The sequence below is a fragment of the Sardina pilchardus genome, chromosome 1, assembly GCF_963854185.1.
Source record: "Sardina pilchardus chromosome 1, fSarPil1.1, whole genome shotgun sequence".
Taxonomy (NCBI): domain Eukaryota; kingdom Metazoa; phylum Chordata; class Actinopteri; order Clupeiformes; family Clupeidae; genus Sardina; species Sardina pilchardus.
The window spans coordinates 8,328,831-8,356,332 of record NC_084994.1 but is presented as its reverse complement, the minus strand read 5'-3'; the positions used below and the strand labels follow the sequence as shown (position 1 = coordinate 8,356,332).

Genomic DNA, 27,502 nt, shown 5'->3' with positions numbered 1-27,502 from the left:
CTTTAATCTGCATTACATCTTCTTTTTAAAAACACCCATTTGACTTGTCTGATGTAAATCTTTCTTTTTCATTTTCCACCCTAAACATCGACAAAATGCTTACAGAACTTAACGAAACATCGGTGAATGAGGGTGCCCACTTGATAATTCCAATGACATGCTGTATACCGTATACTGCTGTGGGATTGGCCATTTGTCTTGTGTTTGTGACCATTGGTTGACAGATTGGTGGTTAGCTTGCTTCTTTAAGATAATTTTGGACAGGGGCTTCCGCTTCTTAATGTGTTTTTGCCTTAGATTTTGGCACAAGGGATTTTAACATCTAATCCTGTGTATTAATGTAGCACTACAATGCCATGATAATCAATGCATGTACATGGTCTTCAAAAACAACTCAACAATGAAAAACACAGACTCATCTGCATTTATTTACTGAAGTCAATATAATTACATTGCAAAAACACCATTTAAAGATGACATGGAAATCAACTCAATACTCCATTTGGCTCACAGGAGAGTGTGTGTGATAGATGTAAATACAGTGATTACCTCAGTCCACATGGTTTCATCCATGACAGAATACTGTACAAATGCTGATATCCACACAATGTCGACCTGTCCATCTGTGCTTGCGTGTGTGTGAGTGTGTGTGTCATTATGACACATGATGTCCACATATCCATCTGTGCTCATGTTTGAGAGGTGCTCCTTGGTCTGCTGAGTCCATGCTGCATGCTGATCAGCCAGAGATGTGTCCAGTGTGTGTGTGTGTGTGTGTGTGTGTGTGTGTGTGTGTGTGTGTGTGAACCCACTCATACATAATGAGTGTCTGCACCACAGACACCATCCAGTTCAGGGCATTGGCTCAACACTCTACTGTTCCCCATTCAGTTCTGTAGGATAAAGTAGAGAAGATGATCATCAATCAGTATCCATGACAACCATCTCCCAGTGAGCCGGACTGCATGAGAGACAGAGGGCTCTATTCGTTTTTTAAGTGATGATGTAATAATGGGATAATAAATAGTTTTCCGGGTCCAACGGCTTTCAAACTCACATGTCATTCTCCATAGACAGTAAAATAAACTATTATTTTCCGCTATTCTGACTAGCCTTTAAGAAAATTGTCATCTTATACGGACTTGTTGCCTCAACCTAATCAAATCTATATTTTTCGCGGAAGCCTGGACGTTACCCATTCATATATAATCTGGCTGCATAGCTACAGTGATTACTTTGTTAAAGTTTAGCAATTTTGTTTTAAAACCGCTAAAACGAAGGTGGTGATGACAAAGTTTTCAAGTAGCAAAACCCGTCTGGCTGCGCTAATAAACGTCTTTTCACAAAATAGCTGCTGGGTCCGTGACGTCGGACTTAACAACCGAATTGTGACATCACTAACAGCAGCCATAAGAAACACATTCACACATTTGACACACTGCAGCAGAAACAGTAAGGGTGGAGCTAAAAAGTCCAACACCATTGGTCTAATCACAAGCACCTACTGTAGAGAGTGGCGTCAGGCTCGGCCAATAGGAATGTTCTAAAGACCTGAGTGACATGTTTAGATTTGTAGATTTGTACTCACATTAGTTTCTCCAGTTTAAAGTGTGGGTCCTTCACTAGAGCAGAGAGCTGCTCTACAGATGGTTCAGTCAGGCCATAATTGCTCCTCAGGTCCAGCAGTCTGAGACTTGAGGAGTGTGTGGTCAGGGCAGAGGCCAGATAGGAACAGCTCTTATCAGTCAGATGACAGCTCTCCAGCCTGAAACAGAATGAGAGATGGGAATATTAATCTTCCACACGCACAAAATCCCTCTCTCATAAACAATGTGTAATATTGATACTCTGTGTAGTTGTGTAATAATGGACAATGGGAATGCTTGGACGCTGTATGGATTATTGGAATACAAACCTGTGTAGCGCAGTGATAAAAAGCATTTCATTTAAATAAGTGATACATAGCTTAAAGTTAATAAAGTTCATAATTACACATTAGAGCTAAAACATTTCATAAAGTAAAAAGACACGAGTTTAAAAACTAAACTTAGTGCAATTCATATCCTTTCTATTCATTTTTGGGGTAAAAGGAAAAGGATTATGGGAGTTGTAGTTGATGGTACAACTGTGTTTAATTCATCTAAGTGTTTAAATTCATTGTAAGAGTTTTGTTTAAAAAGATTGCACTGGTAAAGTGAAATGCATAGTGTAACATGTAATATTTGGATGTTTCTGTTTGAAATGTATTTTATTTCATTACTTTGGTATGCCTTGCATGACGTGAGGTTAGAGGTCGCAAACCGCGCGAACGAGAGACTGAGACTGAGACTGTACACTGGAGTGGAAGTCACGCTGAAGACTTGCTCCGTGTTTTTTGTTGCTAATATCGAAAGTGTTGCGTGACAAACGTTACATTTGCAAGCTGGACTTCGTTTTAGTGTTGTACACTAAAGTGAGCAGACTTTTGACTTTGGAAGACAAAGACTTTGTTGTTTTCGTCGAGTTTGTCAGAAGTTAACATCTCGCCAGTTCCACCGAGAGGATGCCTGCGTGAGCTGCTGCCATTCGACGCAGACACATTGGATTAAGGTATCGTGGTTTTGTTTTCTCTTGCTCCTAGCCTACAGGAGTGAAGGGGTCATTTATTTGTGGCCACGCCGAACACAAGCGACGCTTCAGGCCTGCAACGGGTTAGCTGCTAGGTTGCTAGCTATTAGCTATTCTGCCGGCTAGGACTGGGGTGGGTGATTCACGTGTGAGTGTGTGTGTGTGCGCGTGGGCCCATGCGTGTGTGTTGCATGTTAATGTACAGTTTAAATGTGTGCTAAGGTGTATGGCTAACATAGCCTGCTAATTTCTATGCTCTTGCTATATTGTGAGGAAGCTATTGAGGTTTATTCAATGGTTTAGCTTCTAACATTTTGAAGGTTTATCCAAACTTGAGGTTGGGTTTATTTAATTTAGTTCTAAATTTGAGGTAGTATTCCTTGAATACTTGATTCTTGAACTATACATTTGTATAGTAAATTTTGTGTTTATTGATAATTCATTCATTATTGTGGTGAATTGTATATTTATTTTATTATTCTTTATTCAGTAAACTTTACTGTTATTTAACATTTGAGCATTGACTATTTACTGAGTTTAAAGACACACATACAGGTAAACAGAAGGTCAGCAAGGATCTTATGTATTATATACAATTGGGAATAGTTTTAACTCAGGAAAACGCCCTTTAGTACCAGGAGATAGGCCTAGGGGGCGCTACACAAAATGGAGGCACCGCTGAGATGATTCTTGCTGTTAATTGTGCTTTCTGTTGACGTTGTTGATGCTAAATTGAATTTGTATTGTAGTTTTTGATTTTTGAGTGTGGAAAAATGACATTAGATAGTTCTGCTTTGCAACAAGAGTTGCTTGAGTGGTGCAATGATGCATTGGTTAAGCCTGATCATGCATTGCTTTTGTTGGATGTTCCAGCTGATGCTGCAGTAGATTTTATTGAGAGCACAGTTGAAACTGTGAAAATATTTGGCAGAGTACGTGTTCGTTCTTCAAAGGAAGGTCCGTCTAAAACAAGTTTGCTTGTGCTTTGCGAATGTCGTGAAAAGATTGACCCATCTTGTGTTCCTACTGCTGTATTGCCAACGGATGGTGAGCAAGAATGGAAGATTGTGGTCGTCAGAGACACAGAGCCTGTCCCTGATGATTTTTCTGCAAAACTCAGAAAGCTTCTACAAGATGAAGGCAAATCCATGACTGATATTCAAGCTTTGCTTTCCCCTCTTCCTTCTAGTTCTCCTGAAGCAGTGATTCGAGCAGTTGGTGAGCTCTTAGACAAGACTTCAAAGCGTTCTAGTGATTCTACTGCTTACAAGCGACTGCGTATTTTCTCGGGTGTTTTGCCTACTCCGGCTGGAGAGGAAACCATGGAGAATTGGATAGAGCAAGCTAAGTTGATGATAGCAGAAAGTGACTGTGCTGAAAAAGAGAAGCGTAAGCGCATTGTTGAAAGCCTAAAGGGTCCTGCTCTTGAGATTATCAAGGCAGTTAGATTGTCTAATGGTGATGCTAGTGCATCTGAGTATCTTGTTGCGCTTGAGAGTGCGTTTGGGACTTCAGAGTCCGGTGAGGATTTGTATTTTGCGTTCAGACTTCTTCGCCAGAACGCTGGTGAAGCGTTGTCCGAGTTTCTTCGCCGAATGGAGAAGTCATTGACCAAAGTAGTTCAGAGAGGTGGACTGCAAGCTGCACAAGTTGATCGAGTGAGAATTGAACAACTTTTGCGTGGCGCTGTAGAGTCCGACATGATGTTGTTGAAGTTACGACTGAGAGAAAGAAAAGAATCCCCGCCTACGTTCTTGAAGCTACTGAACGAGATTCGTGAGGAGGAGGAAAATGAAGCTGCCCGCTGTAAGCTAGATGCAACGGTGAAACCTGTGATTCCTAAAGAGACGTCACAGCCGAAACCAACTGAGATTCAAGCATTGAAAGCGGAGGTCAAGGAGCTGCGTGCTAAGCTGGAAGAGTCGCGCAAGGCCCCGGCTGCACCGACAGCCCCAGAACAAAAAGCAGAGAAGACTTCTGAGAGTGCTGAGGCACGAATAGACCCTGAAGTACAGAGCTTGAAGACTCAAGTTCAGCAACTGCAAAAACAGCTGACTGTAATGACTGTAGAAGGCAGTGTAACTCCAAGAAGGAAGACATTTCAGCGGCAAGCTGCGAGCCCTCATGAGAGAAGTAGGCCCGCAGTCAGCCGCGATGATTTCTTTTGTTACAGGTGTGGTGGCGATGGGCACATTGCCAGCCAGTGCCAAGAATCAGAAAACCCCCCTGAAGTTATCCGAAAGCTACTTCGTTCGCTGAAGAGAGCAAAGGGTGGGAAGAGTGAACAAAGTCTACATCCGAGTGTGAGCAGAGATGCCTACTGCAAGAAGAGCCATGTTCGCAATCCTGCTCAAAGCAACCTTCCTAGTGGTTTGGTAGGTCCGCCCTCCACTATTTGCATCAAGATCAATGGCCATTCCTGTAATGCCTTATTGGACAGTGGATCTCAAGTCACAATAATATTCGACAAATGGCAAAATAAATACTTACCCAATGTTCCCATTCACCCCATCACTGGTCTTTCAATATGGGGTTTGAGCTCCTCCAGTTACCCATATCAAGGCTACATAGTAGTAGATGTGGAGTTTCCAGCTACATTAACAGGAGTGAGTGAGTCTATCTCCGTGTTAGCATTAGTTTGTCCCGAGCCAAGCGGCCCAGACCATATTCCTGTCATCATTGGGACGAATGCCAACTTGTTCCATCGCCTAGCTGCTCTGTGCAAAGATGCTGACACTTTGGACTCACCGGCTCGCTGTTTAAGAATTTTATCACCGATGAAAGAAGTGAAACTCTCCCATAGCCAAATGATGGATGTGGAAGAACCCCTTGGTGAAGTCAGATGGATGGGTCCAGGTCCTCTATCTGTTCCCGCCAGTGGAGAATGCTCCGTCATTTGCAAAGTGAGATGCAAGCAACCCTTGAAAAGAGACATTGTCATGGTTGAAACACCCCTGTCTGTGACACTACCTGCTGGAGTGCTCATTCAGCCTGTGGTGTTACCATCATCAGAGTTAAATATCAACAGTTTCAAAGTACTGTTAAGAAATGAGACACTTAGAGAAGTCACAATGTTGCCTGGGACAGTCATTGCTCATGTGTACCCCACTGATACAGTTACGATGGCTCAGAGACCTAAATCTACATCCAGAGTCCTTGATGAGACCTTATTTGACTTTGGTGAATCTCCAATTCCAGAGGTCTGGAAGAAGAGGCTTCGTCAGACCCTGGCGGAACGAGGTAATGTATTCTCTCTTGATGAGTGGGATGTGGGTCTTGCCAAGGGTGTGGAGCACCACATAAGACTCAGTGACACCAGACCATTCAGGGAGAGATCCAGACGCATTGCCCCAGCCGACATAGATGACATACGCCGCCATCTGAAAGACCTGCTGGCAGCGGGTATCATCAAAGAATCCAGAAGTCCATATGCGTCGCCCATCGTAATTGTCAGGAAGAAGAACGGAAGTGTACGCATGTGCATTGACTATCGCACATTAAACAACAGAACAATCCCTGACCAGTACACCACTCCGAGGATTGACGATGCCTTGGATTGTCTGTCCGGCAGTCGTTGGTTTTCTGTGTTAGACCTCCGGAGTGGGTACTACCAGATACCCATGTCTGAAGAAGACAGAGAAAAAACAGCATTCATATGTCCTCTAGGGTTCTACGAATTTCAACGGATGCCTCAAGGGATAACTGGAGCCCCAGCAACCTTCCAACGCTTGATGGAGAGAGCTGTGGGTGACATGCATCTGATTCAGGTAATCGTTTACTTAGATGACATCATAGTATTCGGGAAAACTTTAGAGGAACATGAAGAGCGACTACTGAAGGTGCTCGACAGACTTGAAGAGTGTGGTCTGAAAGTATCAATTGACAAGTGCCAATTTTGTCAGCCACAAGTAAAGTATGTTGGACACATTGTCTCTGCGTTAGGAATAGCAACCGATCCAGAGAAAGTGAGTGCTGTGAAGAACTGGAAGTTGCCTACAGATCTGAGATCTTTGAGATCATTTCTTGGATTCTGTGGCTACTACCGAAGATTTGTTAAGAACTACTCAGCCATAGTTCGACCCCTCACTGAGCTCACAAAGGGCTACCCTCCTAAGAATAGGCAGAAGGCTGCTCAAGAGAGAAAGTCCTATTTCAAAGAAGGAGAGCCTTTTGGCGAGCGTTGGAGCGAAGAGTGCACCGAGGCATTTCAGAACATAATTCACTGCCTCACGCATGCCCCAGTACTAGCGTTTGCTGATCCATCGAAACCATATGTGCTCCATGTAGACGCCAGTCTGAATGGTTTAGGCGCTGTCCTCAATCAAGAATATCCTGAGGGTCTGAGGCCTGTTGCCTTTGCAAGCCGCAAACTCAGTGCTCCTGAGCAGCGCTATGCCATTCACCAACTGGAGTTTCTTGCACTGAAATGGGCGGTCGTGGACAAGTTCCATGATTATCTTTATGGGGCAAAGTTCACTGTGAGAACAGATAATAATCCCCTCACATACGTCCTAACAAGTGCCAAGCTTAATGCAACTGGACATAGGTGGTTGTCCGCTCTTGCCACCTACGACTTCAAAGTTCAATACAGACCAGGTCGTCACAACATTGACGCTGATCTGCTGTCGCGTCAGTTACCATCTACTGAAGTGTCACCCGACTGGAAGGAGATATCTCCTCATGGTGTTAAAGCCGTCTGCAAGATAGCCACTCCATGTGAGTCAAACAGACTTATAGACCAACTCGGAGCCAACCACAAGGGTGTTCCTAACATCTATTCCTGTCCGACACAGTTGGAGATGAGCAACTTGGAACAGTTGAGCCACCATGAGTTGAGAAGAGCTCAAGAACAAGATCCAGTCATAGGTGTAGTGAAGAAAGCAGTTGAGACTGATAAGCTTCAATTTATGGCCAAGAGTCAAGATCCAAGCGTAGTTCTCCTGCAAAGACAAAGTCCCAAGCTGATTGTGAAGAATCACCTTCTTTTCAGGGTGGTGAACAAACAGTCTGGAGATGAGAGACAATAGTTAGTCTTACCTGAGAGATATCGTCTGATGGTCATGCATTCCCTCCACGATGACACGGGACACCTTGGAGTGGAACGGACAACCGAACTCCTGAAGGAACGATTTTATTGGCCGAGAATGACCACTGAAATTGAGAAGTACGTCAAGAATTGTGGTAGATGTATCGCCAGGAAGTCGCTTCCACAACGAGCTGCTCCATTGAGTCAAATCACAAGTACAGGCCCACTTGACCTGGTTTGTATAGACTTCTTGTCTATTGAGCCAGACTCTAAAGGGATTGCAAATGTGTTGGTCGTAACCGATCATTTCACCCGTTACGCCCAAGCCTTCTCTTGTAAAGATCAAAAAGCTATGACTGTAGCCAAGACCCTGTTTGAGAGATTCTTCGTACATTACGGATTACCTTCACGTATTCACTCCGATCAGGGACGAGACTTCGAAAGTCGCCTTATCAAAGAACTTCTGGGAATGTTAGGAATCCGTAAGTCGCGAACCTCACCATACCACCCGCAAGGTGATGCGCAACCTGAAAGATTCAACAGGACGCTACTGTCAATGCTAGGAACTTTGGATCCAGCCAAAAGGTCACAATGGAGTCAAAGCATTAGTCAATTAGTCCACGCTTACAATTGCACAAAAAATGAGGCTACTGGCTATTCGCCATACCTACTCATGTTTGGGAGAGAAGCCCGTTTGCCCATTGACGTGTGCTTTAATGCTTCTGCTGATGGGAAGGATGCAGTGAAGTACCAACAGCATGTGGAGAACATGAAAAGGGACCTACAGAATGCGTACAAGCTGGCATCTGAAGCTTCGCAGAAGAATCATGATAGAAACAAGAAGAACTTTGACAAAAGAGTGAGACATCATACTCTGGAAGAAGGAGACAGAGTTTTGATAAAGAATCTTGGATTGACAGGAAAACACAAATTACAAGACAGATGGAAGTCATTGCCATACATTGTTATGAACAAGTTGCCAGACTTACCTGTTTACAGACTGAAACCTGAAAGAGGAATGGGAGGAATACGCACCCTTCACAGAGACCACCTGTTACCCATAGGAGAGTCTGTGAGGTTGACGACTCCCGAAGAGAGCACACAGATCCCTCATCGCCCTGTGACCAGAACCCAGACAGACCAGAGAAAGGTGAGACAGGAAACAAGGAATGAGGAAGTCAGAGAACTGGATGTTGAGGATGGATTTGAAGAGTCTTCATCTGATGAGGAATATGGTGAGCCATATGTACCTCTGACAGATGAGGTGAGTGAACTATTCAGATCCATACCTTCTGATGTTCCTGAAAGAGGAATTCCACCTGAGAGTACCCCAGTGTCCGATGACTTGGAGCAAAGCAATGCTCAAGAAGTTGTAGAAACTGGAGAACCTCCTGTGGAAAATGATGTTGGAGAGACACCTGTGGAAGATGAAGCAGGGAGTAGTCTACAACCACAACCAGACCCTGTGGAAGCCTCAGAGTCTGAAGAGGGAGAACATCCTGCCGAGAGTGAAGTGGTTGAAGATGAAGAACCTGTGGAAGAACTTACCTGTGAAAACCGTCCCAGAAGACAGGTTAAACCGGTGACACGCTTTACGTATGATGAGCCAGGGAAGCCAGTTGATATGCCCCTTACTGTGGTTCACATAGGTCAAGAGCCAAAGAAGTGTAAAACACTTTGGTGTCATCCCATGGCCCAATGTTTTAGATGCTCTCTTGCTAATCCTTACCCTGTAAGAGGACTTATTCATGTCTGAATGATAGCGCATGAGGACATGCTAGCCTTCAGAAGGGGGAGGGTGTAGCGCAGTGATAAAAAGCATTTCATTTAAATAAGTGATACATAGCTTAAAGTTAATAAAGTTCATAATTACACATTAGAGCTAAAACATTTCATAAAGTAAAAAGACACGAGTTTAAAAACTAAACTTAGTGCAATTCATATCCTTTCTATTCATTTTTGGGGTAAAAGGAAAAGGATTATGGGAGTTGTAGTTGATGGTACAACTGTGTTTAATTCATCTAAGTGTTTAAATTCATTGTAAGAGTTTTGTTTAAAAAGATTGCACTGGTAAAGTGAAATGCATAGTGTAACATGTAATATTTGGATGTTTCTGTTTGAAATGTATTTTATTTCATTACTTTGGTATGCCTTGCATGACGTGAGGTTAGAGGTCGCAAACCGCGCGAACGAGAGACTGAGACTGAGACTGTACACTGGAGTGGAAGCCACGCTGAAGACTTGCTCCGTGTTTTTTGTTGCTAATATCGAAAGTGTTGCGTGACAAACGTTACATTTGCAAGCTGGACTTCGTTTTAGTGTTGTACACTAAAGTGAGCAGACTTTTGACTTTGGAAGACAAAGACTTTGTTGTTTTCGTCGAGTTTGTCAGAAGTTAACATCTCGCCAGTTCCACCGAGAGGATGCCTGCGTGAGCTGCTGCCATTCGACGCAGACACATTGGATTAAGGTATCGTGGTTTTGTTTTCTCTTGCTCCTAGCCTACAGGAGTGAAGGGGTCATTTATTTGTGGCCACGCCGAACACAAGCGACGCTTCAGGCCTGCAACGGGTTAGCTGCTAGGTTGCTAGCTATTAGCTATTCTGCCGGCTAGGACTGGGGTGGGTGATTCACGTGTGAGTGTGTGTGTGTGCGCGTGGGCCCATGCGTGTGTGTTGCATGTTAATGTACAGTTTAAATGTGTGCTAAGGTGTATGGCTAACATAGCCTGCTAATTTCTATGCTCTTGCTATATTGTGAGGAAGCTATTGAGGTTTATTCAATGGTTTAGCTTCTAACATTTTGAAGGTTTATCCAAACTTGAGGTTGGGTTTATTTAATTTAGTTCTAAATTTGAGGTAGTATTCCTTGAATACTTGATTCTTGAACTATACATTTGTATAGTAAATTTTGTGTTTATTGATAATTCATTCATTATTGTGGTGAATTGTATATTTATTTTATTATTCTTTATTCAGTAAACTTTACTGTTATTTAACATTTGAGCATTGACTATTTACTGAGTTTAAAGACACACATACAGGTAAACAGAAGGTCAGCAAGGATCTTATGTATTATATACAATTGGGAATAGTTTTAACTCAGGAAAACGCCCTTTAGTACCAGGAGATAGGCCTAGGGGGCGCTACACCTGTGGTGAGCAACAAATACCATAAACGACACATTATGTCCCTGTTTTACTTTTTGATGATAATCTAATGATATGACCAGCACCTGTACACACGGTACATATATTTTCTTCACCCAAACGCAACACCCACACCCACTCAATTACACTACTACATGACACTCTTTCACACCAAAAACTACATGCTCCCCAACACACACACACTCATCCTGCCACATACACACTTTCCCTCTGCCCATATGCACACCCACAAATGCCCCTCCACCCACTCTGCTCTACACACACACACACACACACACACACACACACATACACATATCCACTACATGAAAGTATACTTACTCTAGCTTCTCCAGTTTGCAATTCTGATGATAAAGTGCAGAACATAAAAGTTCCACTCCTGAGTCCAGCAGCTTATTGCCCCACAGGTCCAGCAGTCTGAGACTTGAGGAGTGTGTGGTCAGGGCAGAGGCCAGATAGGAACAGCTCTTCTCAGTCAGACTACACTCACTCAGCCTGAAACAGAATGAGAGATTGGAATATTAAGCACCTCTTCACCTCACACACACGGACACCCGCGCACCCATGCACATGCACACACACACACACAAAACTCTGCCCAACCCACACACACTCACCCTGTCACATACAGACTTTCCCTCTCTCACAAATGCCTCCCTCTCCCACTCTACACTATACTGTAACACACACACACACACACACACACACGAAGGTATGCTTACTCTAGTTCCTCCAGTCTGCAGTTTTGATGAGAAAGTGCAGAACATCCTACCACTCTCCCATACACACACACTTATTCCAAACACACAAATACTGTACACACTCTTTTCAACACAATATCACACAAGCAAGCACGCGCACATATCACAGGGTGACTAAACACTCAATGACTGCGTTTACATGGACATTAATATTTCGATATGAACCTGGTTAAGACCATATTCAGAATAAGATACTCCCATGTAAACATCATTTTCCGATTGCCTTAATAATTGACTTGAAGAGAGCAGTCCATCACCATTCCCTACAGAATTTGACTGAATTTGAACAATTCTGCACGGAAGATTGGGCAAATATTCCCCAATCTAGGTGTGAAAAGCTATAATAGACATATCCAAACAGATTGAGGGCTGTAATGAAAGCAAAGGAAGCTATACAAAGTATTAAGTCAGGGGTATGATGACTTTTCCAACCCTGTTATTCTAGTTTTAAATTTTTTATTACTTTTCAGAACTGTTGACTTTCTTTTCATTATTTTGATGTTGTACAGCTAAATTTGTGAATAAAACTGAAAAAGATTGTTTTTAAAATGGGTTTTGATTTCAGGCTGTACGACAAAAAAAGTAACTATTTCAAAAGGGTATGATAACTTTCTATAGGCACTGTATGTATGTATAATTCTTTATAGAGAATATGCATATTCCTTATATATTGTGTTTCAAATAAAGACAAGCTTTTTCTACACCTTATTGTTAAAAAATCATGCACATTATATACATATGAAAGGAGTGCGATAAAAGGTGTCCTTTAGGCGTTACAGGCGATGCAATGAAAAATGTGGGTGCACCTAAATTTTGTGCTGGTGCACCTAAAAAAAAAAAGCTAGGCGCACCGGTGCAACCAACGCAAAAAGTTAGTCTGGAGCCCTGCTATTATTATATGCTTCTCGTGTGAGTTGTGCTGTGAATATCTGTATCTCAAATGGGCCTAGGCAGTGGGGAGAATGAAGCTGTGTGTAGGGTAATCAACACTCCAACACTGTTGCCCTCGCCTATGTTTTATAGCCTACCACAGAGGACTGGGGCGTGAGACGGTGGGCCAGTACTCCACACGGCCACACGGGGCACCCTTCCATTCTCCAGCCGGCCACACTGCTAAGCTATCGGCGTCTGGCTGTTCACCCATTTAACTCCAAGGTGGACTGGGGTGGGTGTCAAGAGCTGAGGATGTATGTTGCCATCTTGGGACTGCTACCTGGACTGTCATGTGGACTTGAACTCTGAATTATTAAATAGCATCTTTTAGCCTATAAATAAATAAATAAAAACATATATTTTTATACCTACAACCTCTAGTCTCTGGTTTTATTGAAGAGTACGGCACGCTCCCCAGTGGTGGTTACTATAGCAGTGGTGGATCTAGCGCCCCCCACCTGTGACACATGCACGCACACACATATATGTACACATACGCACACACACACACACACACACACACACATACACACACACACACACACATATATACATACACACACACACACACACACACATATACACATACACACACACGCACACACACACACACACACACACACACACACATTTACTAATTGAAAGTATGCTTACTGTAGTTCCTCCAGTTTGCAGTTCTGATGACAAAGTGCAGAACATAAAAGTTTCACTCCTGAGTCCAGCAGCTTATTCCTACTCAGGTCCAGCAGTCTGAGACTTGAGGAGTGTGTGGTCAGGGCAGAGGCCAGATAGGAACAGCTCCTCTCAGTCAGATTACACTTCTCCAGCCTGAAACAAAATGAGATATTGGAATATTTAACACCTCTAGTCACACAGACACGCTCACAGAAAATGTTTGCATTCCCCCCCTCACATATACACACACATACACACACACGCTCCATCCCTCTCTCACAAACAATCCACTCACTCTCGAATACATACAGTATACAAAAACAAACACACACACACACACACACACACACACACATACACACGCACACACACACTCCTGTTAACAACCTTTTATTGGTACAGCAGTGGTGGTTACTATAGCGGTGGCTCTAGTCAGTGCCTCCCACCTGTGAGATACACACACACACACACACACACACACACACACACACTCACTCCTTCTCTCATAAACAATCCACTCACTCTCGACTACATATACAAAAACAAACAAACACACACACACACACACACACACACACACACACACCTGTGACTCTCCCTTTAACTACCATACACACACACACACACACACACACACACACACACACACACCTGTGACTCCCCCTTTAAGGCGAGACACTACAGGTGAATAGGGTAAAATGTTTAAATAATAGGTATCACCATGAAACTTCCTCAGTTGATTACTTACACAAGTATGAGAAAAAAATATATTATACGTTTTTGAAATGTGTATGTTTAATTATGCAAATTAGGCAATAACTCATTGAATATGCGTGATTTTGCATATATTTCCGGTAGATAGATCTGAACATAATGATAAAGCCAGGTGCAAAATTATTCTTTCATGTTGTTTACAAACAGTGCATTTCTATTAGTATGTGTGAAATGAATGTCCCACACTGGGAATACTGCAGCTGAAGAAGACTTGAAGAAGAATATGTCTATTCACATTTTTCTAGATTTGGCCATATGTTTATCTTGCTGAAAGACCCAGTGACGACCCATCTTCAGCTTTCAGGCGAGGCCACCAGATTTTGATTTAAAATGTCCTGGTATTTCAAAGCATTCATGATGCCATGCACCCTAACAAGGCTTGTTTACCACAGTGGCTATTTTCTTGTAGCCATTGCCTGACTTGTGAAGGTCGACACACATCTGACTTACTTAAACGGTGTGTTCCTTTGTCTTTCCCATGTTGAAGAGAAATGGCCCCTGTGTCACGTCATATTTATACTCCAGGGAAACAGGATGTTAAGAATTACTAATTAAATGTTCATCTAATGAAATGTTCATGTACATGCTCTGATCAACTTTGTAAACTACTTTAGAAATGACAGAAATACTTTCATTACATTTATTTCCTAGGAATTGTAACTGTGCCTTCACACCGCGGGCGACTTGAGCTTCCAAAGATTCCGGAAGTCATTTATTTTCAATGGAAGCCGGCTTCTCTCAGCTGCCATCAGCGACCAATCCGTCGGCGTCGCGTTTTGGGGCCTTTTGAGCGACTAGAGAAAGTTGAAAGTGGTTTAACTTTATGGTAATGAGCTTTGACCCGGTTCAGCGGCCAAACGACCAGCAACGAACATAGAATGCTACTACGTCAGAGCGGCCAAAACATCCAAGCTTCCCACGGCGTCCTTGACAGCGATTTTGGAAGCTTAAGTCGCTCTTGGTCTGAACGCACAGTTAGGGGTGCCAATAATTGTGGAACAGGTCATTTTATGAAGAATAATTATTTCTTAGTCAGGGATTTCTTTTTTCACCTTACAATTCACTTCAGTTGAAGGTTACATTTTTCTACAATTTTCAGTGTGACAGAATGCTTCTACAATAAAAACTGAATTTATTTTAAGGCTTTTAACACATCTTAACCAGGGGTGGCAATAATTATTGAGGGTGTTGTATTTGTCCCACTCACAGACGCACACACGAACAAACTCTCACAATATTAAGCACCTATCTTCTATTCTCACACACAAACACACACAGAAAACATTTAATTCCCTTCCTTACACAAATCCACTACATGAAAGTATGCTTACTTTAGTTCCTCCAGTTTGCAGTTTTGATGACAAAGTGCAGAACATAAAAGTTCCACTCCTGAGTCCAGCAGCTTATTGTTAGTCAGGTCCAGCAGTCTGAGACTTGAGGAGTGTGTGGTCAGGGCAGAGGCCAGATAGGAACAGCTCTCATCAGTCAGATTACAGCTCTCCAGCCTGAAACAGAATGAGAGATTGGAATATTACTGTAAGCACCTCTCGTCGCACAGAAGCACAGACACACACACACACACACACACACACACACACACACACACACACACACACACACACACACACACACACACACACACACACACACACACACACACACACACTCACACTGAAGGTGTTACCTACAGAGCTGATGTGACTCCTGGCAGCACCTTCTGAAGAACTACCTCTGGACTGAGGAGTTCAGTCTGATCTTCCTCTGGTGTCTTTATGTACTTCTGCAGGACAAACTCAGCCAGCTGCTTCTCTGACATCTTAAACGTCTTCCATGTCTTAGTCCTCCACTCTCCTGGTAAGAGCGTCTCTACATGCAGATCTCCTGAGTTCTTTTTGTGTTCCACTACAGCATGGTGATTCAGCTCATTCAGACAGTAGAACAGGTTGATCCTTCTCTCTGAGCTACTCTGATCTCTGATCTTCTGTTTGACATACTGCACTGTCTGCTCTGAGCTATCTGATTGGCTACTGCTCTGTGGGTGTATATTCGTTAAGAGATTCTGATTGGACTCCAGTGAGAGGCCCAGAAGGAAGCGGAGGAAAAGGTCCAGATGTCCATTCTTACTCTGTAAGGCCAGGTCCACTGCAGTCTTGTGTAGGTCATAAAGTGTTGCAGCTCTGAACAGAGCAAAGAGCTGAGAGGTTTGCTGTTGGTCAGGCATGTTTCCCTGTCTGTTGATGAAACAGAGGAACACATAGAGAGCTGCAAGAAACTCCTGGATGCTCAGATGCACAAAGCTGAACACCTTCCCCTGGTACAGCCCAGCCTCTTCTCTGAAGATCTGAGTACACACTCCTGAGTACACTGATGCTTCTGTGAGATCAATGCCACACTCACTCAAGTCTTCCTCATAGAAGATCAGATTGCCTTTCTCCAGCTGTTGGAAAGCCAGTTTCCCCAGTTTGAAAATCACCTTTTTATCTGTCTCTTTTCTCTCTGTGTACTTGACATGTTTTATGCCTGTCTGCATCATCAGGAAGTGTGTGTACATTTGAGTCAGAGTCCTTGGCATTTCTACTTTGTCTGATTCTTTTGATGCTTTCTCTACAACAGTCGCTGAAATCCAGCAGAAGACTGGAATGTGGCACATGATGTAGAGGCTCCTGGATGACTTCAGGTGTGCGATGGTTTTACTGACAAGGTTCTCATCACTGATTCTCTTCCTGAAGTACTTCTCTTTCTGTGGGTCATTAAATCCCCTTATTTCTGTCACCTTGTCCACACACTCAGGAGGGATCTGATTGGCTGCTGCTGGTCGGGTGGTGATCCAGATGAGAGCAGAAGGAAGCAGATCACCCTTGATGAGGCTTGTCAGCAGCATGTCCACTGAGGCTGGTGATGTCACATCACAACAGGTCGGGTCGGGGTGGAAATCTAGAGGAAGTCGACACTCATCCAGACCATCAAAGATGAATATGACTCTGTGCTCTGAACTGGAGAAGACTCTGGTATCTTTGATTTCTGGGAAAAAGTGCTGAATAAGATCCACCAGACTGAGTTTCTTCTCTTTCATCAAATTTAGCTCCCGAAAAGGAAGAGAAAATATGAAGTCGATATCCTGATTAGCTGTTCCTTCAGCCCAGTCCAGAATGAACTTCTGCACAGAGACTGTTTTTCCAATGCCAGCCACTCCCTTTGTCAGCACTGTTATTCTGAGGGGTTTGTATTGTTCGGGTTTGTATTGTCTGGGATCAAAGACTGTGCCCTTCTGTGCCCTTCTCTTTTCCTTACTTTTTAGGAAATCTTCTTTTCTGCGACTTTCCTCTTTCAGGAAGTGTCTAAAGACGTCACTGCATTTAATTGCTCTGCCTTGTCCTGCTTCTCTCCAGGATGCCCTCTCTATCTGTCGGACTTCATGTTCATCATTGACCTCTCCTCTTCCCCCCTCTGTGATGTAGAGGTCTGTGTAGATCTCATGGAGGAGTCTGATGTCTCCCTGCTGTGGGATTCCTTCAATCAGAGACTGAAACTTCTTCTGGAGGTGGGATTTGTGGATCTGCTGCATATTAATTATATCAATTTGGTATCTGTGTGTAAAAGCAAAAATAAATACAAGGAGAAACACTGTCAGTAAACACGTTAGTTTACACATAAGCAATCTGGCAAGTGACAGTGTTGTTGGTGAGGGCTATCAGGTAGAGCAGTAACACTGTCTGTGTGATGCCCATCTCAAGCTATGCCGTCAGTGCCAGTCAGCTACACAACAGACACTTAGCATGTTGGAAATGGGTTTTAAAATACACAGTTGATAGGCATGTGGGTGATTTAAAAGGGGAAAGCAGAGGCTACATACAGTCATGGCTGAAAGTGTTGGCACCCATGCTAAAGTCGACTTGAACTCAGAATGGCTTCAGGTTTGATAGAAAAAGGCGGCGAATACCAGGTGATTTTATTTACACAATGGGTGATAAGGCTGACGATATATCCTGAGTTAATTGCAGCTGACAGAAGCCAAACTAAAGGACGAGGTAAAGCAGGTGTTTCATGGACGGAGTGCATAACGTTACATATGAGTTGCTTCCTGATCGTTGTGTCCTTAAATATAAAGCCTAGTTAGAGGACCAATTAATACAGGCGGAGGTCTTCGTTCTCTGAGTGCTTTTCTAGTTTAAAATATGGTGCCTAAATAAAGGGAACAGCTATGGGAAGTATGATGGCCCCTAACTATGCAAAACTCTACAAAGGTCTTTTTGAAATACTGTCATCCACAACCCAGTAACAAACCCACATTTTCCAAACACTGCATTCGTTAATCGAATTGTTTAAGCCTTTCATTCAAGTTAGCTGTGACAGGAAGACCGCTTCAGTGGGTTAAAAACACAAATTCCTTCATAAAATAACATTTCTACCAGCAGCATGGTGGCACTACAACATTCACTACCTCATGGGTTCAAATAGCATAAAGGAAGAATAAAATGCTATACTTAAATTCTATGAGTCCACACTAATGATTGTACTTTCTGTGAAGACTGATACTCACCTCTGACTATCAGGAACAGTTTCTCCAGCAAATTGCCATGGAGGATCCATGGACCGGTCACTCTTCATGGACACACAGCTTGGTACAGGAGATGGTGATCTCTTCTGCTGCATGGGACTGAGACAGAGAGAATATCATCATATATTAGAAATACTGTATATTAGAAAATATAAAAAATACTCTGTGTCTCTAGGGATTGGGATTGGATGCTTCAAGTGGTCAAAAACTAAATTGAGTTCCCTTGATAAGGGTGTAGGGTATAATAATGCACTCAGCTCTGGGATGAACTTCACTCTACCCTGTGGAAACCGGTTCTGACATACAACACACTACCACTTAACAGTAATTGATTGCATGTTCTGTGGAGATGGATACTCACCTCTGACCAGCAAGAACAGTTTCTCCTGTAAAATGCCATGGAGGATCCATGGACTGGTCACTCTTCATGGACACACAGCTTGGTACAGGAGAGTGTGATCTCTTCTGCTGCATGGGGCTGTATCTCACACACACACACACACACACACACACACACACACACACACACACACACACACACACAAAGAGAGAGAGAGAGAGAGAGAGAGAGAGAGAGAGAGAGAGTGTGTTACACAGTATATCTGTAAAATACATAACCACAGCAATCAGAAGAGTGTATACTGCCACTAACTGGCAGCATGGTGGTACTGCAACATTAACTATCACTGGTTCCAATAGCATAAAAGAAGAGTAACTACACAAGTAATAATTCAGGTGTACTCTACATGATGGATGCAGCATTTTTATTATCAGCGGGAGGGATGTGCAAGCATATGAAGGTGCAAAGGCGCTACCCATTGCAGACCTTGTAATTATAATTGACCAGAGTATTTTAAAAAGTTATTAGACAGAATAATCTCGCCCAGATTTACAAGGAAGTCTGATGGAGGCAACACATAAGCAACACTCTTTGCAAGATAAAATGACATGTCTTGTAGACCTACGTGGTGGGGTATGCATGTGTAAAGACTTTGTACATCCAAAGACACAAGAATATCAGTGCTTTCACAGTTCCAATTATTGATAACGTTTAAAACATCTGTTGTGTTCCAAAGATATGATGGTAGGATGTGAACTAGAAAGAAATCAACAAATTGCAAAAGAGGCTCAGTGTGCTCCCTATGCCAGATACAATGGGCCGTAATGGAGGGTCATTGAGATGTTTGTGAATTTTAGGTAGACCATAAAATGCTGGACATCGGGGGTGATCACTTATTAGCAAAGCCTTTTTTTATTGGTAATCCAACCTTTTTTATGAGATGTATCAATATATTTGCAAATCAACTCTGTTATCCTAGAAGTGGGATTCGACAGAAAGGGTTGGTATTGTTTTTAATCACTTAGCAATTTCAGAGGATCACAATCCTAATTATTGAAACTCACATGGAGGTATTATAAGAACTGGAGAAAGTGAACAAGTCCCGCCCCCATTCATTTCAATGTGAATGCTAGGCTAGTGAAAATTGGCAAAATTGAACGATTTTTTCAGGCTTCAACATGGCGTTTCAAGGGGCTTGTTTCCGGTGCCGTTTTACTTAGCCAATGAAGTGCCAGGTTATTGATTGACGTAAGGCACAGAAGGAGAGCTCGTGCCCACACTAAGCTCGTGCATGAGCTGAGAGTGGAACAGCCACCAATCAACATGAGGAAAACGCAGGGAAAACGGCACCGGACATGATGTATTTCTGGAAAATGGCGACGAGGAAGTGCCTTGCTAATCGGCGAAGCAAATCAGCCAAATCCTGACCCCCTGGGAAACTCATGACAACAACAGCGCCTCCCCTTATCGGCAGGGCGAATAACAATGTCCTGTCTAGATTCCAAGGAGCATTGCACACCAAATTCACATTTTGTCATGTTTTTATTTTTGGAAGGACACAGCGTGCTCAACGTGGCCATATCTCAACTAGCTGACTGAGAGTGACTATCGCCAGAGACACTTATATGAGGAGACACTGCACTGGAAAAATCGCCCATTGTAACTTCATAACGCAAAGATGGCGGGTGTTTACGCCGGTTTGCACATGTCCCGCCTCTTCCAGTGCCGTTGCTCCAATCATTTTGCCGATCCTTGGCAGTGACGCATGCGCAGTCCAAGATTACCGTGAGAAAAAGGCTATTTAAGCGTTAATTTGATACAAAACCACCAAACCTTTTCAGCGATTTTAGTCTAATTTTCATCGTGATTTCAAACATGTGATTTTTATGTCCCTTACACCTCTGAACATGGACATCCAGCTCTCCCCCCATTCATTTAGATAGGGCCTGGTCTTGTTACCATAGACCTACGTTCAAACTGGCTGCCCGACCCCATGGCCAATATGGCTGCCGAGTGACGTGACTTGCTTTAAAAAGACTTTGCTATCGCTCTACATCTCTATTTGAAATACTGTGACAGGAAGACAGCTTCAGTGGGTTAAAAACACAAATTCCTTCATAAAATGACATTTCTACCAGCAGCATGGTGGCACTACAACATTCACTACCTCATGGGTTCCAATAGCATAAAAGAAGTCCACTCCACACTAATGATTGTATTTTCTGTAAAGACTGATACTCACCTCTGACCATCAGGAACTCTTCCTCCAGCAAACTGCCATGGAGGATCCATGGACTTGTCACTCTTCATGGACACACAGCTCGGTACAGGAGAGTGTGATCTCTTCTGCTGCATGGGGCTGTATCACACACACACACACACACACACACACACACACACACACACAGAGAGAGAGAGAGAGAGAGAGAGAGAGAGAGAGAGAGAGAGAGAGAGAGACAGAGAGTTACACAGTATATCTGTAAAAACACAACCACAGCAATCAGAAAAGTGTATACTGCCACTAACTGGCAGCATGATGGTACTGCAACGTTAACTATCACTGGGTCCAATAGCATAAAAGACCGTAACTACATATCATATTATCAGTGGAAGGGCTGTGACAGGAGGACAAACACACACACACACACACACACACACACACACACACACACACACACACACATATGAATTCCCACACACACACACACACACTTAAAATGTTATAACATTATTAAGTGGCAGATCTTGGAATGAAAATAAACAGTACCCTTATGGAAAAGATATAGAAAAACCTTTATGCCAGCAATGTGTTTTATATACAAAACTTGTATGATTTACTCTTGAAAGTGGCCCCTTTCTCCTTGTCCTCATACAACGTCATAGTCCTTACAGGTTACCATGTTTTATATGTTTCAGGTTACACAGATTTAGCAAGGATCTTATAATGGTTTCACTGTCATATAAAAACCTGATAGAAACCATTGAAACCATTGTAAGATCCTTGCTAAATCTGTGCAACCTGAAACAAACATTGTACACGTTTTGTATATAAAACACATTGCTGGCAAATAAGTTTTTTCTATATCTTTTCCATATGGGTAGTGTAGTTTTTTGCTGCTGCTGCTGTTGTCTTACCCTACAGGCTCACAGCCATGGTCCTCTTCACATGAACTCATGTTAGGTCAACTCAACCCTTTTCTTGGCATCTCCTGATCTTGCACCGGGCAATGAGAGAGAACGATCAACATATACAGATCACACACAGCACAGGCTTTTCCAAAATCACATACTGTAGGTAACATTGACACTAACGGAATGGTATACAGAAAGTATAAGCCAACAGGGAAGTTAAATACACTTTTTGTACTACGGCTGAAAGCGCAAACTCAACGTCAATGTAAGAAGGTTCTGGGCGAGTGTTTGGCTCGAGGTCATGGTACGAAGGAAGGACACTAGGGTGAAATTACTCGGAACCATCACTTTAAGTGGATCTTTTCCAATAATAGTATTTTCTATAGAGCTCTACCATAAGAGAACAGAATGTGAATTCAAGGGGCATCTGAGGAGAGTTTGGTACAGTATCAGTATACAAGTGGCCTATATCGGCTATAGCCAGACCATCATCAGTCTAGACGTGGCCTATAGTATGTAGCCTAGTACTTGACAACTTAGCACATTCCTTTGGACTGAGATTTATATTAACACATTGTTAAGATAGAAAATCCTGCACCTTCTGGAACATCAAATTCAAGGATCCAACATGGCATAATTCAACACACAGATCAAAGTTAACTACAACAGAGAGAAGTTCTATGATTACTAGGCTTCATAGCAGCTCACAGACAACTGTTTAAAAGAGAGAGTGACTTGAGTGCATGAACACCGCAGCACAACACAGTGTTGGTAGAGTATGTGATGATCTGCCTTTTCTAACAGACAATACACTCAACCACTTCAATGCTTCTATGTAGGTCTATGCTTAATCAAAAATCTTCAGACCTAGATCTATTTTATTTTTCAAGATCACAACCTCTCAGGGACTTTATCCCAGAGTAGTTGGCCATAACATAATAAATAGACCATCACTAGTCCATTCTGTAATTTGTCAACACAAATATCACTTGTCCATATTGCTTATGATGGGTCTACCAGTGGAGTAGCTACACTGAAACTAAACTGCGCTGTGAAAACCACAGTTATTCATAAAAAAAAAACTGGAGAGGCGGAGGTCTACCAGCTACACTGAACTACGCTGTGGACACCACAGTTATACAAGAAGCTGGAGGCAGGTTTGTGGGAAAAGTTTATACAGTAGGCCTTCTATACAAACACAGACACACGATGTGTTATTTACAGTGCTGATGTGATCACTGCTAGCCTCGGAAGAACTTCATCTGAAGACGGACCTGCCTGCCTTATGTGTTGCCCAGATAATTCTTCCACGCTCTAATAAAAGAAAACTGAATAATAAATGTTCATAGGCCTATATAGGAAAAGTCAAGTGGCTTCCTCATCTTTTTTATTTTTATGCCTCGTTTTCTCGTTGTAGGCTACATTACGCCATTGTATTTTCTGTGGTTACTCGGACGGTTGACCAAATTGTTGGCCCGTAAAGACACACGGCTTTTGTACGTAGCGTTAACTATTTCTTTGCGTAAAAAGTATACAAATGTGTAGCTTACATTGGCCTACTATCTTCTTCTTCTTCTTCTTCTTTCGGTTTTAACGGCGGTTGGCAACTAACGTTAATGGTGCATTACCGCCACCAGCTGGACTGGGGTATGGTACTTGAGTCTATATTCTTTCTTTTAAAAAAACAAACAAACAAATAAACCAAAACAAACCAATAAACCAAGACAAACAAACCCCCGAACAAGTACATAAACAAAATAAATCAATAAATAATCAAAAAAATATATATGTCACCATAATTATGCTGATTATAATGAAAAATAAATAAATAAACAAACTACATTCTATGGCGCAATCCTGTGTTCCTCAGGAAGCCAAGTAGGCCTACATTAAAACATATTTCACCTGAGCTTCCTTGCAAGATGTTCTTCATGTCTAGACTCAACTGGTTATCTTGCAGTTGTGAATTTAGTCTTTGTCTCTATTCCTGATATTTACTGTAGGACAGTGAAGAAACACATGTTCTATGGACTCCCACAGACTTCACACTTGCCATCAGCATGCTTTTTCATTAAAAACAAATAACTCTTTAATCTTGTGTGCCCATACTTCATTCTTGAAAACACATCCTCCCCCTGCTTGCTCCTGTTCGTATCTCTGCTCTCTGCCACCTTGCTCTGGATGTTATAGAATTGTCTTCCAGTCTTCCCACTGTCCCATAATGTTGCCATTTTTCTTTCATTTTGTTTTCACCATACTACTGTACAAGTTTGGTATGCTTTATGTCAGTTATTAGCTGTTAGCTAATTAGCTGGTTTGAATTGCATTGAGCTCAATGAGTATTCAACATTCTACAGCCTTGGCTGTGGCTGTAGCTGCTGGCCTGCTGCTGCGCAACCATGTTGACCTTTGACCTCAGTGCGCTGTAAATAACGGGTCTCTTGGGCTGAGCCAAAGATCGTATAGTTACTAAGATGAATCATAAAGGGGTTTTTCAATGGAACAAAATAGCAGCACTTCCTGCCTCCTAAAGGGGCGTGTTCAGTGACGAAATAATCGGTTTAGAAAGGTGTAGAATTATTTCTCCCATATAAATACCTCCGTTTGCCTCCTAAATGGGAGTGGCAGTTGCGTCACAATGAAACCAGAATTTACCCTCATATGAATCGTCTCGCTTTATAAACCGTCTCTGGCTGAGCCAACCACAACAAAAGTCTTTGGGACATTATGACCTCAACCAAGAGCATCCTAGCGGTGAGACCAGCACATGCCCTGTAGGCTACTGTGTGAAGCCCCATTGTGTGTGTGTGTGTGTGTGTGTGTGTGTGTGTGTGTGTGTCTGTGTCTGTGTCTGTGTCTGTGTCTGTGTCTGTGTAACAAAAGTCTTTATGACCTCAACCAAGAGCAACCTAGCGGTGAGAGCAGCACATGCCGTGTGGGCTACAGTTTGAAGCCCCATTGTGTGTGTGTGTTAGCCTGGCTAACGCCTCCCACTTCTCAAATGAGACGTGGTCTGGCAACCAGACGTTTCTCGTATTTGAAAAAAATGCCCAGATCCGTTCATTGGGCGCCACGGATGTCTATCAAATGCGTAGCTCACCCAACTCGTTCGTATGCAACGCTAAGGGCTGCCGTAAATCCTTTGGCGTCGAATGTAGACGCAAGAAGGCAACGGAAACTTCTCGGGTGTTCTGTCATTGGTTCGCCAACATCAGGCGAACATTTGGGCGTTAGTTTCCAGACTGGCTTAGCAGCGGGATTGAAATCACCGCGCAAGGCAGTATGGGAAAACCCAGGCTATGTGTGTGTGTGTGTGTGTGTGTGTGTGTGTGTGTGTGTGTGTGTGTGTGTGTGTACAACAAAAGTCTTTGGGACATTATGACCTCAACCAAGAGCAGTGATGCCGGTAACGCGTTACTTAGTAACGCGTTACTGTATTTTGACCACTTTTTTCGGTAACGAGTAGCCTAATCTAACGCGCTACTATTTCCAAACCAGTAATCGGATTAAAGTTACTCATCCACGTCTCAGTGCGTTACTATTTTTGTCATTTTCATTTTGCTTTCTTCTTGTCGTGTAGACCAGAGCCATAGATAGAGAGAGTTGCGACACTCTTTGAAGTCGCCGCCGCGCCGTCACGTGGTTCATGAACGCTACAACAGTTCTAAAGAGCCCTGGCGCTGCCATGTTATTTCTATGGGATAGACAGCAATGATCACGGGAAACATCGAAACAAACCAAACACGAGTTCAATTTCAAGTGCTATAACGTCGGTTAGCATGTTTACATTAGTGCCCATGACATATCGCAAGTTTGCTCTGCAAACATCGTTCTGAAATATAGTCTATTCTGTGGTAGCTGACACTGCCATTTAGCCTACCTCTCGGCATCAGCTCCATTCCTGGTTCCGTGATTTGCCTGTTTGTCGTCATGCATAATAAACTTACATAGTTGAAATGTATGTATTTTGTATCCAATGTTACCGTGGGTATTTGAGATGTTCAGTGTCCTCTCCAGTTATTTTGATGAGATGAAGGTGGCCACCCTATAGGCCTACAGTACACACCCACAGCCTTCACAATTTTAGGAGTAAGCCATGAACATCTAGCAAATAATATATGGCAACCAGTAACAGGTTATACCTTAAAAGTTAGATCAATGCAGTCAATCTGTTAATTTGTTTATTTTAAGGAATAGCCTAAATATGGCCACCACACAGCCTTAGTAATATTTTCAGATCAAGCCATAAACATATAAAAATACATTAACAAAGAACGATAAATAACAGCCAAAATGTTAAAAGTGTGTATGTTAAAGTTAACTTTGTTCAACAGTTCGTTCAGGACACCCACTGTTTCGATAACATTAACTCAATAAGCAATCATCTGTTTCAAGAAAGCACTTAGAACAGCATAAAAAGGATGACTGATACATTTTGAGTTTTCAATACATTTGTTTATTACATTTTCAATGTGTGGAACAAGTGTGTTTTAACAACATCAAGAACAGAAATACACACAGAAAAGGCATAAGGGAGATATGGTGAGACTGCAATATAAAAAGGAGGGCTAACACCCATTTATATTTTCAAAGACATTCTGAAAAACATTTCAGATTCCCAAATCTGAACAACCGTACCGTGTGTGAACAACTCAAGACATTAATGTGCAAAGGATGCTGGACATGCACACCTACAAGAAGGTTAACTGAGGAAGATGTAGCACATTTGGCTGGAGGTGTGACAGGAGGTGTTGGAGATGCTGAGGTTGGAAGGGTCCCTTCGTTTGGACCTAAACCATAAAAAATGACCTTCTCTGATAATTTCAGTCAATACTACACACCCGTCTTGTCCTCTGCATCCTTGGTCCTAGGCAAGAACAGGCACAGTGGAAAATGGAGAGAGCAGGTAAAAGTCAGTGTATACTTGGTACAATACATTCACAGATGCCACATCAAGGTATTAGAATAAACAAAAGCGAAAGGCCAGCAAGAGTTTTACATACCCATACACGGCCGACCCCTTCAAGGTTGGTTGGGGGTGCCACACCTTATAACTTTTATAACACCAATGATTCCCAACAATATCTTTCATAGTTATTTTGAGAATAAAAAGCTGACGGGCTATAAGAAATCACTGCACTTTAGCCATTGCATTCATCAACACAAGGAGACTTTTCTTATTGTAATATGAACAATACTGAGGGTAATCAGTAACTGACTTTGTGAGGAATGCCAGCATGCTGTACAGACAACAATGACTGTGCTGACAGCAAATGTAGTGTACTGCTACAACTGAAGGAATTTAAGAGAGGTACTTACTGTCCATTGCAGGAGGCCTTCAATATCATCAGTAAAGTGGAGCAGTTGGTCCGGGCAAGGAACACCGAATCCCTTATGGTGTCAACCAAAGCAGTGGCACTGCTACAGAGAGATAGTATACCCACTTACCATTACCATCTCTACCCACTTAAAATATTAACATTTGGGATTGATTACAGTAGCCCTATACCCACTACAGCTAACTAGA

The 27,502-nt window shown here is 42.6% G+C and overlaps 1 protein-coding gene across 1 annotated transcript; it reads right to left on the bottom strand.

Moving 5' to 3' along the window:
- Positions 1 to 442: 442 nt before the first annotated feature.
- LOC134084835 (NACHT, LRR and PYD domains-containing protein 14-like) lies at positions 443 to 23,559 on the bottom strand. The gene is made up of 11 exons (XM_062539906.1): positions 23,526 to 23,559; positions 21,979 to 22,057; positions 21,086 to 21,202; positions 18,865 to 18,981; positions 18,486 to 18,602; positions 15,634 to 17,532; positions 15,277 to 15,450; positions 13,151 to 13,324; positions 11,124 to 11,297; positions 1,589 to 1,765; positions 443 to 893 (listed from the first exon to the last, which is right to left on the bottom strand). Exons 2-11 carry the CDS (start codon positions 22,017 to 22,019, stop codon positions 866 to 868), a joined length of 3,018 nt encoding a protein of 1,005 aa, XP_062395890.1. The 5' UTR covers positions 22,020 to 22,057; positions 23,526 to 23,559; the 3' UTR covers positions 443 to 865.
- Positions 23,560 to 27,502: the final 3,943 nt, after the last annotated feature.

Excerpts from the sequence above, each read along its gene's own strand:
- LOC134084835 (XM_062539906.1), bottom strand. The coding sequence starts at position 22,019 with ATGAGTTCATGTGAAGAGGACCATGGCTGTGAGCCTGTAGG. Across the intron at positions 21,203-21,978 it reads CATGGCTGTGAGCCTGTAGG|CCCCATGCAGCAGAAGAGAT; the intron begins GTAAGACAACAG and ends TGTGTGATACAG. Across the intron at positions 13,325-15,276 it reads TGCAAACTGGAGGAACTAAA|GCTGGAGAAGTGTAATCTGA; the intron begins GTAAGCATACTT and ends ATTTTGTTTCAG.